Source organism: Anomaloglossus baeobatrachus, chromosome 2 (assembly GCF_048569485.1).
Source record: "Anomaloglossus baeobatrachus isolate aAnoBae1 chromosome 2, aAnoBae1.hap1, whole genome shotgun sequence".
NCBI classification, from domain to species: domain Eukaryota; kingdom Metazoa; phylum Chordata; class Amphibia; order Anura; family Aromobatidae; genus Anomaloglossus; species Anomaloglossus baeobatrachus.
In genome coordinates, this window is record NC_134354.1 from 109,122,015 (window position 1) to 109,135,823 (window position 13,809).

General features: G+C 48.8%; 1 protein-coding gene across 3 annotated transcripts in view; it reads left to right on the forward strand.

Annotated features, from left to right (window-relative positions):
* SPAG5 (sperm associated antigen 5) overlaps positions 1 to 13,809 on the forward strand; it is a 320,831-nt gene that overhangs the window by 248,851 nt on the left and 58,171 nt on the right. For all 3 annotated transcript variants that reach the window (XM_075335260.1, XM_075335262.1, XM_075335261.1), the window contains one exon: positions 6,162 to 6,288. In XM_075335260.1, the coding sequence (XP_075191375.1) occupies positions 6,162 to 6,288 (127 nt within the window). The remainder of the gene's footprint in view (positions 1 to 6,161; positions 6,289 to 13,809) is intronic.

A 13,809-nucleotide genomic window follows, 5' to 3' on the forward strand; every position in this document is an offset into this window, starting at 1 on the left:
GGCCGGATGTGCGTCACAAATTTCGTGACCCCAACGACATCGCTTTAGCGATGTCGTAGCGTGTAAAGCGGCCCTATCTCATTAAATATCCCAAATTTAGAATTCATCAACTAGCTTCTGTACAGCTCAAAAGAGTAGTAATAATTTCACCAAACGCACCAATATGTTAAACATTTGTTTTTTACTATTATAAGGCATTAAAGGCTTTATATTAATGTAGGTATATTTATGTTTCTTTTTAACATTGGATGACAAGGCACCATAAGTAAACGCCCTGCCAATCGGAGGCCCGCTACTAGGTGAAAAAAGTTTTGGTGCCTGGTGAACTATTGCTTCTCAGACATCACGCAGATCAATTTTAGCATTGTGTCTGTAGTAAGAAGAGTTGACCTCTGAGGTTTTATTTTTTTCAAGGTGGTGCAATTTTTTTTTTCCTTTTTACATCACCATACCAGCATTCTATGTTCTAGTGGTATTGTGGTCTTTCCTTGATCTTCTGATTTAAGGCCCTATCCCATCAAGCCTGTTAAATGTCTTCGAGTTACTCTCGGCATGTCTGGGGTAGAACAGGTCAAAGTATTTTCTGATCCCGGTCCAACATCTAGTTTTCCTGGGAATGCTGTTCGTTACTGCTTGCTCCAGAGGTCTCCTTCCCGAAGATAAGGTTTCTGCCCTCCCTGGACCATCCTATCGTTCTTCCTGCATGTGCAATACTGTCCCTGATGTAGTGGCAAGTCTCACCCCTCATTCACCAAGGTTTGTTCCTTTCTTCCAATGCATTGGCGGAGATCATCAGGATCAGCCAATCTCCTTGGTTTTGGTGCCTTGCTTCACCATTTCACTGTGCACTGACATTGGGTCCCCCAGGGAGTCGTCTGTCCTCATTAACTACTTGGAGCTCAGGGTCATTTAACTCTCGCAGGATCGTCTGTTGGGCCATCGTGGGAATCCAGTCCGGCAATGCCACAGTTGTAGCATACATCAATCACAAAGGCGAAACCCAGAGCAAGTCAATGGTAGTGGAGATCTCCCATATCCTCTCATGGGCCGAGCAGGGGGTATTTGCAATTTTGGTGGTACACCTACTCTGCATGGACAAATAGACAGCTGACTTTTTAAGCCGCAAAGGCATCTCCTTGGGCAAATCTGCCACATTTGGGACATTTCCGATGTCGACCTTATGGCATCCAGGTTGAATAGGAAAGTTCCACAATCCCTTAATGAACGACGTCGACGCTTTTCTTCTTCTGTGGTCTCAATTAAACCTGCCATATATGTTCCCACCGTTACCCCATATCCCTTGCCTGAGCAGAAGATCAAAGCGGAAGTAGTTGCGGTTATCCTCGTGGCCCCAGACTGGCATAGAAGAGTATGGTGTGGAGAAATGGTCAATCTTCTCTCTGACATCCTGTGGAAGCTCCCGAACCGGCAGATATCCTGTCCTCTGTCCTTTTTTTCCACCAGAATTCTCATTCTCTCAATTTAAAGGCATGGCTGTTGAAGCAGGAGTTCTAAGAGATGCAGGTTTTTTGCACTAGGTCCTACAGACAATGATCAAGCAAGGAAACCCTCCTCTTCCTGGATCTACCACCGGATTTGGAAGGCCTTTTTCCCTCCCTCCCTCCTATTCTTTTTGCAGTTGGGCCTTGACTCCGGTCTGTCCTTTAGATTCCTCAAAGGACCGGTTTCGACTCTATCCATTCTTTTCCAGAGGAACCTAGCCTCCCACTCTCAGGGAGTTGCCCATTTTCTCCTGCTGTATCAGCCTACTGTGGATCCCAGGGATCTCAATCTGGCTTTGGGTGAACTTCATGGTCCTCTCTTTTGAGCCCATTCAAAACGTCACCTTTTCAGTCCTCTCCTGAAAGATTGCTTTTCTGGTAGTTATCACTTCCATCAGGTGTTTCTTGGAGTTGGCTACATTCTCCTGTCATTCTTCTTTTTTGGTATTTCTTCCTATTTGGTCATCAGACCAAGATGGTTCTTCATCTGGTTCCTTCCTTTCACCCCGAAGTGGTGTCCTCATTGAGATGAAAAGAAGAGATTATTCTTCCATCCTTCTGCTTTTCCCCAACTAATTATTGGGAACGATCACTTCACAGGTTGGATCTATTCAGAGCATTATGTCTCTATCTTTTTAGAACGGCACCTTTTAGACATTCGGACTCGGTGTTTGTGATTCTGGAAGGCTGTCGTAGAGGACTCTCCGCTTCCAAGGCCATTATAGCCTTCTGGATCCACTCTGCCATTTTGGAAGTATATTGGGTAAAGAACAAGCCAGCCCCCAACAGGAGTCAAGGCTCATTCCACCCGTTTAGTGGGGGCTTTCTGTTCTGTACAGCATCAAGCTTCCACGTTGCATCTTTGTAAAGCTGCTACATGGTTGTCTGTTCATATCGTCTCAAAATTCTACCGAGAGCACACCTACGCCTTGGCTAGTGCGACTTTCGGAAGGAATGGTCTGCCTTGGCCTGACTTTGCTTTATTCCGTTCCTGTTTCTTCTCCCAAGCTTGGAACTACTTTGGTACATTCCATGGTTTCCTGTGTACCCCAATGAAGGCTCCAAATCACCTTTTTATTTTTTTGGGCAGTAGGCTTCACCTAACCTTCTGGCGTCCTGCCTCAGCACTGCCTGAATGGTCTAGAATATGCATATTAACCAGGGCTTCTCAGGAGGCTTTTGATCTGTCTTCTCGTTTGCTGCACACTTCAGAGTTCTTTTTATTAGATTTTACTTATGTCACACGCTGCAGCCAATTCCGTGGCTGTTAATGCTTCACATGGCTACATGCTGCCAGACAGCGGGAGTGAGGAACCTTTTTTTGTGGAAAATGCATTTGTATATTTATAACCTCGTTCACATTCTCTGGCCATACAAAATGATCAACTTAAAAATTAGCCTGCTAGATATGGTTAAACAATTCACATTCACTAATGTGATGGCTGGACCTGCTTTATGGTGAGGCTGGGATGTTAGGTGGTATTGATGATGTGACTCGGGGACTGGTGTATTATACAGCATGTAGAAGAAACTGGGGTAGAGTCAGTAAGGGTACTTTCACACTTGCGTTATTTTCCTTCCGTTACAATCCGCCCTTTTGGGAAACAGCGGAATCCGTTAACGGATTCCGCTGTTTCCCATAGACTTGTATGGTTGACGGATTGTACCAAAAGGAGCTGCGTTGCTTCCGCTGGGCGACGCTCCGTTGCTTCCGCCCAGCGGGAGGAACGCAGCATGTAACGTTATTTTGAGCAGCGGAATCCTCTGGATTTCACTGCGCATGCTCTTTTTTTTTTTTTTTTTTTTTTTAAATCAAACTTTATTTTGGCTCGCGGTGGCCGAACGTTCAGCTGAGCGCCCGGCCGTCGGCAAGCGACAGCGCTCAGCTGAATGACCGGCCACCAGCATGCCCGGCCGCCGGCAAGTCACAGCGCTCAGCTGAGCGCCCGCCCGCCGGCATGCCCGGGCGCCGGCAAGTGACAGCGATCAGCTGATCACCCGGCGGCCGGGAGCGATCAGCTGATCACCCGGCAGCCGGCTGCAGGGAGCGATCAGCTGATCACCCGGCGGCCGGGAGCGATCAGCTGATCACCCGGCAGCCGGCTGCAGGGAGCGATCAGCTGATCACCCGGCAGCCGGGAGCGATCAGCTGATCACCCGGCGGGCGGGAGCGATCAGCTGATCACCCGGCGGCCGGCTACTGGGAGCGATCAGCTGATCACCCGGCGGCCGGCTACTGGGAGCAATCAGCTGATCACCCGGCGGCCGGCTACTGGGAGCAATCAGCTGATCACCCAGCGGCCGGCTGCAGGGAACGATCAGCTGATCGTTCACTATAGTCTGCCGCTGGTAAAACCGGGAAGAAAAAAAAAAAAAAAATCAAAACGAATTGCGTTGTTTTGCAGCATCCGTTGCATCCGTTGTGTCACTATATGCAACACATCCGTTGCATCCGTTACACAACGCAATGCAACGGATACCGTTCAACGCAAGTGTGAAAGTAGCCTAAGGCAGCCATTAAGGATTTTAATGCTATTCACCTGCAGATAAAAAGCATTTTTGGGTGAGACTCATTCCCTTTTAAGCTAAAGCTCAATATATCAATTGGTTTGTTATTGCATCTTTTACCCAGACTCCTCAATTTCCCTGACTCCGACTCCAAACGCCAACTCCTGACTCCCTCATACATGGTCATGTTTTAAGTGATGAATTTACTGTAGTACAATGGCATCAGAGTTTCACCCTTAGGATACAATAATAAAGCTTTTTAGATAGAACATACAATATATTTATTGAAATACAAATTTAGAACACAATTTTTTAATAAATTGTAAATATTCAGTAAGTGGGGAAGAACTAGTTTTTAACAAAAATGTGCTGGATAACATTTGTGCAGTCTATGAATTTGTTCTGGGAAACAGTATTACCTCCATCAGATCCTCCTTCATAGATGACCTCAAATTATTTGATGGCTAGAGAACAACCTTTCTTCACTACCTTGGGTTGGTGGCAAAGCGGTGATCACATGGGCAACCTCTCTAACAATCTCAGCGTATAGAGCAATTGCCTCATGCGCATTCAGTTTTTATGAACGGTTGAACTTTTCTACTTTTGAGAGCAAGTGAATATTTTGCTGAAATATGGTCAATCAGTTTGCTATGGGAGTGGAATCTTTTTCCCTGCGGCAACGCTTTGCCGTTCAAATACTTTTCAAAATGAAATTCCTCGGATCTGATGAAGCTGAAGACATGGCAGCAGTAGCATTCTATGACACAAGTCCTCTTGCTCTTGGCCTTCCTGTAGCCGCTTTATCCTGACTACTCTTTGTCAGAGCTTCTTTGCCTTTAGTAAGCTGTTGATCATCGAGCAATGACTTGGGTCCACATACACAGCTGCCAGAGAACTTTATTTTCTAATAGCTGTGTCTCTCTCCGTTTCATGGAAGCAGCAATGCCACCTGCGATTAAACCTCCTCTTTGGAACAGTTAAAATAGCAAGTTCTTCCACTGCTTTATGAAAATACCGAGAGTTAAATCCTCAGCTTGTAATTTTTTAGTCACTGTAAATGGGTGATACAGCAATTCCTTCAATTCAGCCACCTGTGTCCATTGACTTTCATTTAGTGTTACCTAAGGGTTGGCCATGTCTACAAGAAAGGGTTTCAGCTCAAGCAACTGCTCAATCACTAAAAAGGTAGTGCCCCACAGAGTGGCTTGATCGACAATTGCCCCTTTTCCAGCAAGTCTCTTTAAGATGGAATCAATTTTGGGGTTCTGGCAGCAATACTAGCAGTTTTGAGATGACTGCTGGCCTTCCCTCCCAGTGCTTTTTTCCTCTGCAGAAGTGCAGCACAGATTCATCTCAACTAAATGCCTAGATCTTTAGATCAGGAATAGAACAGAACTCATAGGAAATTACATAACTTTCCCATATTCTTATGAAAAAATATTCATCACTGCATTGAACTACTGTACACAATCTAATATATAAAGCTCAGTGTATGTTCGCTAAAGGAATTTGCACCTTGCCTTTACAATCACGAAATTTTGCATAGATGCCCCATGTGACCCAGGGAACGTCATAGACTGTTTGGACGGGAATATTTAACCCCGCGCTTTACAGTTAGTCTCCAAAATCCTGCCTCCATTATACTGAATGGAGGTGGGAACTACAGGCTATTAATAGCAACTGTAAGTGGTTGCTATAGGAACAAAATAAACTGTTAGTATAAGAAGCTTATGTGCGAGGTAATAAGATGTCAGTGGGAAGACGGATAGAGAAAGACAGAAAGACAGACAGACAGAAAGAGACAGAGACAGCCCTGGAAAGAGACAGCCGGGCAAAGAGACAGACACACATACACACATAGAGACACACACACAGGTAGAGAAAGACAGACAGACAGAGTTACAGACAGACTGATACAAATACAGACAGAGATAGAAACAGAGACTGGGAGAGAGGCAGTTACTATCCCGTGCAACGTCCTGGTACTACAGCTAGTTTATTATATATTTTAGGAGTCGGAATCCGTATAAAATGGACAGACTCCTAAAATATATAAAAAAAACTGTCCAAAATGGACACAGACTCCACTACTTGACGCTACAGCCCTGTTTACAAATGAGATAATTCATAGAAATATGATTTGCTTTCCAGATTCACGGCAGGAACATCTGCCAGATGTAGTACGTGATTTGAGTAGCATTGTTACAGACGTTGTCACCACTTTATCGAACTCCATGGAGGAAAAGCATCACATTATCAGAGTGTTCGAAACAGAAATGTGAGTAAAAATGACACAGCTTCTGCATGAAGTAAGATATATTTTGCAGAAAAGTGGACTATTTATTAGCCATTAGTCAATTTTACTGTGCAAATTTATTTTTTCCTGGAGACCTACCTTTTTTTTTTTTTTTTTAATCCTTCTTCGGAACCGCATTTGCAGATCTTACCTAAAATCTCCTCATTGTTTGATGCCTTAATGTCTTTTCAGAGATTGTTCAGGTGGAATATACAGCACACACACGCGCTCTGTCTCGCGCTCTGTCTCGCGCTCTGTCTCGCGCTCTGTCTCGCGCTCTGTCTCGCGCTCTGTCTCGCGCTCTGTCTCGCGCTCTGTCTCGCGCTCTGTCTCGCGCTCTGTCTCGCGCTCTGTCTCGCGCTCGCACGCACACACCACTGTAGGTAAGAGGGAGGACATGCTGCTCTCCATGTCTATTACACAGGCCAATAAATTGCCTTGAAGAGCCAGTGGACAATGCACGACCTTATAGGAGCCATTCCATCTATAGTTGTATTCATTAAATGTCTATATGTGCATCTAATGTAGTGTGATTGTATTAATATACTCACCATTGCTCTCTCCCTGATCCAGTGACGACTTCTCGGTGACATCACTGTAATTACGGCTAGCCAGCTCAGTTTATGCTTGATCCGGAAGTCTCTCTTACAATGAAAGCCTATGGAGCTTGTTCGGACGCTCTGTAGACTTGCAATGTAAAAGTTACTTTCTTTGTCGCTCCATTGGGAGACCCAGACAATTGGGTGTATAGCTTCTGCCTCCGGAGGCCACACAAAGTATTACTCTTTAAAAAGTGTAACCCCCATCCTCTGCCTATACACCCTCCCGTGGACCACGGGCTCCTCAGTTTTATGCTTTGTGTGGAAGGAGGCACACATCCACTCATGCATTCTCAGACTTAGTTATGTCGGTTGGAAGAAAAGAGGGCCCCCCCGGGGCCCCCGGCATGTTCCCTTCTCACCCCACTATGTCGGCGGTGTTGTTAAGGTTGAGGTACCCATTGCGGGTACGGAGGCTGGAGCCACATGCCGTCTCCTTCACCATCCCTTATGCGGCTCTGGGAGAAGTGGGATCCACAGCGGTCATCCATTTGCTGGGACCGTGCTCCATCCGCAGCCCCTGGTGGAACCTGCCGGACCGGAGCCTCTTCAACCTCAGGGACCGGGCCCTGCAACTTAAAAGTACTCTGTGTCCCCATAGGGGACTGTGCAGGGAGCGCACCTTCTTCCCGGAAGCCGCGGTAGTTGTGAAATTGAGGAGGCCGGTGGACTTCCGCGCCGACCGTGCCTGCTTGTCGGGCGCGGCCTCAAATTTAGTCCCCGGCTTCACCGCGGCCTAGTCGCGAAAATCCCGCCCCCGGGCCTGCCTGTCAGGGGTAAGGGCGGGATTACCGACATGACGTCGGATGCGAGGGCTGGAGCATCCTGCATGTCTTCCTCCCCCTCACTGACCACTGTGGGGACCCCAGATTCCCGCTCTTTGCTGACGCCGCCCTCGGCCCCACTCCTCCCCTGAGAGCTCCGGCGGCCATTTTCTGGCATTCTGCCGGTGGATGCTTCTCAGTGAAGCAGCTCTGCAGCTCCGGGGGATCCACGACAGGGAATCTGGAGGACACACTCCGCTCGTTAGCGGTCGGTAAGCCACACCAGTCACCCGGTGCTGGTCCCCCTAGGGTGCCGGAATAGATACATATATATATATATATATATATATATATATATATATATATATATATATATATATATATATATATATATATATATATATATATATATATATATATATAATAGATATATATATATAATAGTTATATATATATAATAGTTATATATATATAATAGATATATATATAATAGATATATATATAATAGATATATATATCTGTTCGGTCAGGCTGTACACCCTTTTCCCATATACCCTCAGTGGTCACTCTCCTAGGAGACAACAGCATGTCGTCCACAAGGAGCAAAGCTACTAAGGCACAGGTTTTTTTCGCGGCCTGTACCTCTTGTGGGGCTATGTTACCTGCGGGTTCCACCTACCCTCACTGTGAGCAATGCTTGACTCCTGCCTCGCTTGCTCAGCCGGAGCCTCGGGCACTGGTGGGCCCCTCGGCTCATGTAGACGCCCCTGCTCCCCCTGAGCAGGCTGCAGGGACAGAGTCACCGGTGTTGGCCTCTTTTGCTGAGAAACTCTCTCAGTCACTTTCACAATCCATTGCACTGTCTATGGACAAATGGTCTTCTAAACTCCTTGAGGCATTGCAGTCCAGACCGGACCTTCCACAGGCCCCGTCCCCTGTTAGCTTGTCTCCTCCAGGCCCCTCTCGGTCCGCGCCGCAGCGCGCTCCCAGGTTGGCCCCTAGGTCTCAGGCGGAGGACTCCTGCCCGGACCGCAGTCCCAGACCCTTAACCTTGATACCCCTGAGGGGGACGCCTTAGTAAATGATCTTATCTCGTCCATCAACCAGGTGTTGGATCTCTCACCCCCGCCTCCTCCTGTAGAGGAGTCGGCGTCTCAGCAGGAGAAACACCAGTTTCGGTTCCCCAAACGTCCGCGCAATACGTTTTTTGATCACTGTAACTTCAGGGATGCTGTCCAGAAGCCCAGAGCGGTCCCGGACAAGCGCTTTGCTAAACGTCACACTGGCACGCGTTACCCCTTTCCATCTGAAGTCGTTAAGGGTTGGGCTCACTCTCCCAAGGTGGATCCTCCAGTCTCCAGATTGGCTGCTAGGTCCGTTGTGTCTGTTGCAGATGGTTCATCCCTGAAGGATGCCACTGACAGACAGATAGAGCTCTTGGTGAAGTCCATCTATGAGGCCACGGGCGCGTCTTTCGCCCCAGCCTTTGCAGCCGTGTGGGCTCTCCAAGCAATCTCGGCTTGTCTGACTGAGATTAATGCTGTCACACGGAATTCTGCTCCGCATGTTTCATCTTTGATCTCTCAGGCATCAGCTTTTTCGTCCTACGCCATGAACGCCGTCCTGGACTCCACTAGCCGTACGGCTGTAGCATCTGCTAACTCCGTGGCAGTCCGCAGGGCCATGTGGCTGCGCGAATGGAAAGCAGACTCTGCTTCCAAGAGGTTCTTAACTGGTTTGCCTTTTTCTGGCGACCGTTTGTTTGGCGAACGATTGGATGATATTATTAAGGAATCCAAGGGAAAGGACTCCTCCTTACCCCAGTCCAAACCTAAGAGACCTCAGCAGAGAAAAATCCAATCGAGGTTTCGGTCCTTTCGTCCCTCCGCCAAGCCCCAATCCTCTTCGTCCAACAGGCCGGAGAAAGGCGAGAGGAACTCCTATGCGTGGCGGTCCAAGTCACGCCCCCAAAAGGCCGCAGGAGGCACTGCCTCCAAGACTGCCTCCTCATGACTCTCGGCCTCCCCTAGCCGTATCCTCGGTCGGTGGCAGGCTCTCCCGCTTTGGCGACGCCTGGTGGCCACATGTTCAAGACCGATGGGTGAGAGACATTCTGTCTCATGTTTACAGGATAGAGTTCAGCTCTCGTCCTGCGGTTCGTTTCTTCAGAACCTCTCCGCCCCCCGCTCAGGCCGACGCACTTTTTCAGGCAGTGGACGCTCTAAAGATAGAAGGAGTTGTGATCCCCGTTCCCCTTCAGGAACGTGCTCGCGGATTTTACTCCAACTTGTTCGTGGTGCCAAAAAAGGACGGGTCAGTCCGTCCCGTTCTGGACCTCAAGCTACTCAACAGACATGTGAGAACCAGACGGTTTCGGATGGAATCTCTCCGCTCGGTCATCGCCTCGATGTCACAAGGAGACTTCCTAGCATCGATCGATATCAAGGATGCTTATCTCCATGTACCGATCGCACCCGAACATCAACGTTTCCTGCGTTTCGCCATCGGGGACGAACACCTTTCAGTTCGAGGCATTGCCTTTCGGCCTGCCGACAGCCCCACGGGTTTTCACCAAAGTCATGGCATCCGTCGTGGCGGTCCTGCACTCTCAGGGCCACTCGGGGATCCCCTACTTGGACGATCTCCTAGTCAGGGCCCCTTCTCGGGTGGCGTGTCAACAAAGCCTTACCGTCGCTCTGGCGACTCTCCAGCAGTTCGGGTGGATCATCAACTTCCCGAAATCCAAGTTGACACCGACCCAATCACTGACTTACCTCGGGATGGAGTTTCATACCCAGCAAGCGTTAGTCAAGCTACCGCGGGACAAACAGCTTTCTCTGCAGGCAGGGGTGCAATCACTTCTTCAGAGTCAGTCACACCCCTTAAGGAGCCTCATGCACTTCCTGGGGAAGATGGTGGCAGCTATAGAGGCAGTGCCGTTCACGCAATTCCATCTACGGCCACTCCAATGGGACATTCTCCGCAAATGGGACAAGAGTGCGGCTTCCCTCGACAAGAACGTCTCTCTTTCCCTTGCAACCAAAACATCACTTCAGTGGTGGCTCCTACCCACATCTCTGTCGCGGGGAAAATCCTTCCTACCCCCAACCTGGGCTGTGGTCACCACGGACGCGAGCCTGTCAGGTTGGGGAGCGGTTTTTCTCCACCACAGGGCTCAAGGAACCTGGACTCCGATAGAATCGTCCCTTCAGATCAATATTCTGGAGATAAGGGCAGTATATCTAGCCCTATTGGCTTTCCATCGGTGGCTGGAGGGCAGGCAGATCCGTATCCAGTCGGACAACGCCACTGCCGTCGCCTACATCAACCACCAAGGCGGCACTCGCAGTCGTCAAGCCTTCCAGGAAGTCCGACGGATTCTGCAGTGGGTGGAAGCCACAGGCTCCACCATCTCCGCAGTTCACATCCCGGGCGTAGAAAACTGGGAAGCAGATTTTCTCAGTCGTCAGGGCATGGACGCGGGGGAATGGTCTCTGCACCCAGACGTGTTTCGAGAGATCTGTCGCCGCTGGGGAACGCCGGACGTCGATCTCATGGCGTCACGGCACAACAACAAGGTCCCGGCCTTCATGGCACGGTCTCAGGATCACAGAGCTCTGGCGGCGGACGCGTTAGTCCAGGATTGGTCGCAGTTTCGACTGCCTTATGTGTTTCCCCCTCTGGCGATGCTGCCCAGAGTACTACGCAAGATCAGGTCCGACTGCCGTCGCGCCATTCTCGTCGCTCCAGACTGGCCGAGGCGGTCGTGGTATCCAGATCTGTGGCATCTCACGGTGGGTCAACCGTGGGCACTTCCAGACCGCCCAGATTTGCTGTCACATCTGAATTCTGTGGCCCTCAACCTGACTGTGTGGCCATTGAGTCCTGGCTCCTAGCGTCTTCAGGGTTACCTCAGGATGTCATTGCCACCATGAGACAAGCCAGGAAGCCAACGTCAGCCAAGATCTATTACAGGTCTTGGCAAATCTTCCTATCATGGTGCGCTGTTAACGGTTTTCCTCCATGGCCGTTTGCCTTACCCACTTTTCTTTCATTCCTTTAATCTGGAATGGACAAGGGTTTGTCCCTCGGCTCTCTCAAGGGCCAAGTATCGGCGCTCTCCGTGTTTTTTCAAAAGCGTCTAGCCAGGCTTCCGCAGGTCCGCACGTTCCTGCAGGGGGTTTGCCACATGGTCCCACCTTACAAACGTCCGCTGGAACCCTGGGATCTTAACAGGGTTCTGTCGGCTCTTCAAAAACCACCTTTCGAGCCGCTGAGGGATGTCTCTCTCTCACGTCTTTCGCAGAAGGTGGCCTTCCTAGTGGCAGTCACATCACTTCGGAGAGTGTCTGAGCTCGCAGCGCTGTCATGCAAAGCCCCCTTCCTGGTTTTTCACCAGGATAAGGTGGTTCTGCGTCCTGTCCCGGAATTTCTCCCTAAGGTGGTATCCCCTTTTCATCTCAATCAGGATATCTCCTTGCCTTCCTTTTGCCCTAATCCAATTCACCAGTGTGAAAAGGATTTGCACTCTTTGGATCTAGTGAGAGCACTCCGGTTCTACGTGTCTCGCACGGCGCCCCTGCGCCGTTCAGATGCGCTCTTTGTCCTTGTCGCTGGCCAGCGTAAGGGCTCTCAGACCTCCAAGTCTACCTTGGCTCGGTGGATCAAGGAACCGATTCTCGAGGCCTACCGGGCTTCCGCTCCCTTCAGGACTGAAAGCCCATTCTACCAGAGCCGTGGGTGCGTCCTGGGCATTGTGGCACCGGGCTACGGCTCAGCAGGTGTGTCAGGCAGCTACGTGGTCTAGTCTGCACACTTTCACGAAACACTATCAAGTGCATACCTATGCTTCGGCAGACGCCAGTCTAGGTAGGCGAGTCCTCCAGGCGGCGGTTGCCCACCTGTAAGAGGGGGTCGTTTTCGGCTCTTTTTATCGAGGTATTCTTTTACCCACCCAGGGACTGCTCTTGGACGTCCCAATTGTCTGGGTCTCCCAATGGAGCGACAAAGAAAAAGGGAATTTTGTTTACTTACCGTAAATTCCTTTTCTTCTAGCTCCTATTGGGAGACCCAGCACCCACCCCTGTGCCCTTCGGGCTAGTTGTTCTTTTGTGTACACATGATGTTCATGTTGAATTGTTCTTTTGGTTCATGGTCTTCAGTTCTCCGAACATCCTTCGGATTGAATTTACCCTAGACCAATTTGTTTTCTCCTTCCTGCTTTTGCACCAAAACTGAGGAGCCCGTGGTCCACGGGAGGGTGTATAGACAGAGGGGAGGGGTTACACTTTTTAAAGTGTAATACTTTGTGTGGCCTCCGGAGGCAGAAGCTATACACCCAATTGTCTGGGTCTCCCAATAGGAGCTAGAAGAAAAGGAATTTACGGTAAGTAAACAAAATTCCCTTTTTTGGATCACACAGAGTGCAGTGAGGCGCAGAGAGTTTGCAGAGCAGTGATGAGGCTGAGAAGATAAGAACTGCGCTGGACCCCGGAGGTAGGTGAGTATATTAATACACTGAGACTACATTAGATGCATAACACATTTAATTACAAAATATAGATGGGCGTGTTTCTTTGTTTACCAAACATTACATAGGAGTAGGAGACTAGAATTCATGGTTGACATGATATACCCCTTTTTTTTTTTTCCAGGTATATGATCTTAAACCATGCCCGTCTCAGCTAAGCTTTGTCCATTTTTTTAGAAAGTTGGCAGAGACTGGCAGAAAAATGCCAAGTCATAGGGCAGCATGGTGGCTCAGAAGTGCTGGAGTCCTGTGTTCAAATCCCACCAAGGACAAAATCTGCAAGGAGTTTGTATGTTCTCCCCATGTTTGTGCGTTTTCTCCAGGTTCTCTGGTTTCCTTCCACACTCCAAAGACACAGTGATAGGGAATTTAGCTTGTGAGCCCCAATGGAGACAGTGTTGCTGATGTATGTAAAGCGCTGTGGAATAAATGGTGCTTAAAAGGGAATAAATATTATTATTATTATTATTATTATTATTATTATTAGTCTCAAGCCGTTTTATGCCAGAAAACTGCTATTTGAATGTTGGTCTTTGTTCTAAAGTCTTTCTTAAAAGGGCAGTAATTCTAAACCGGTTACTGCATGTCAATAAGATAGTTGTCCAGCCAA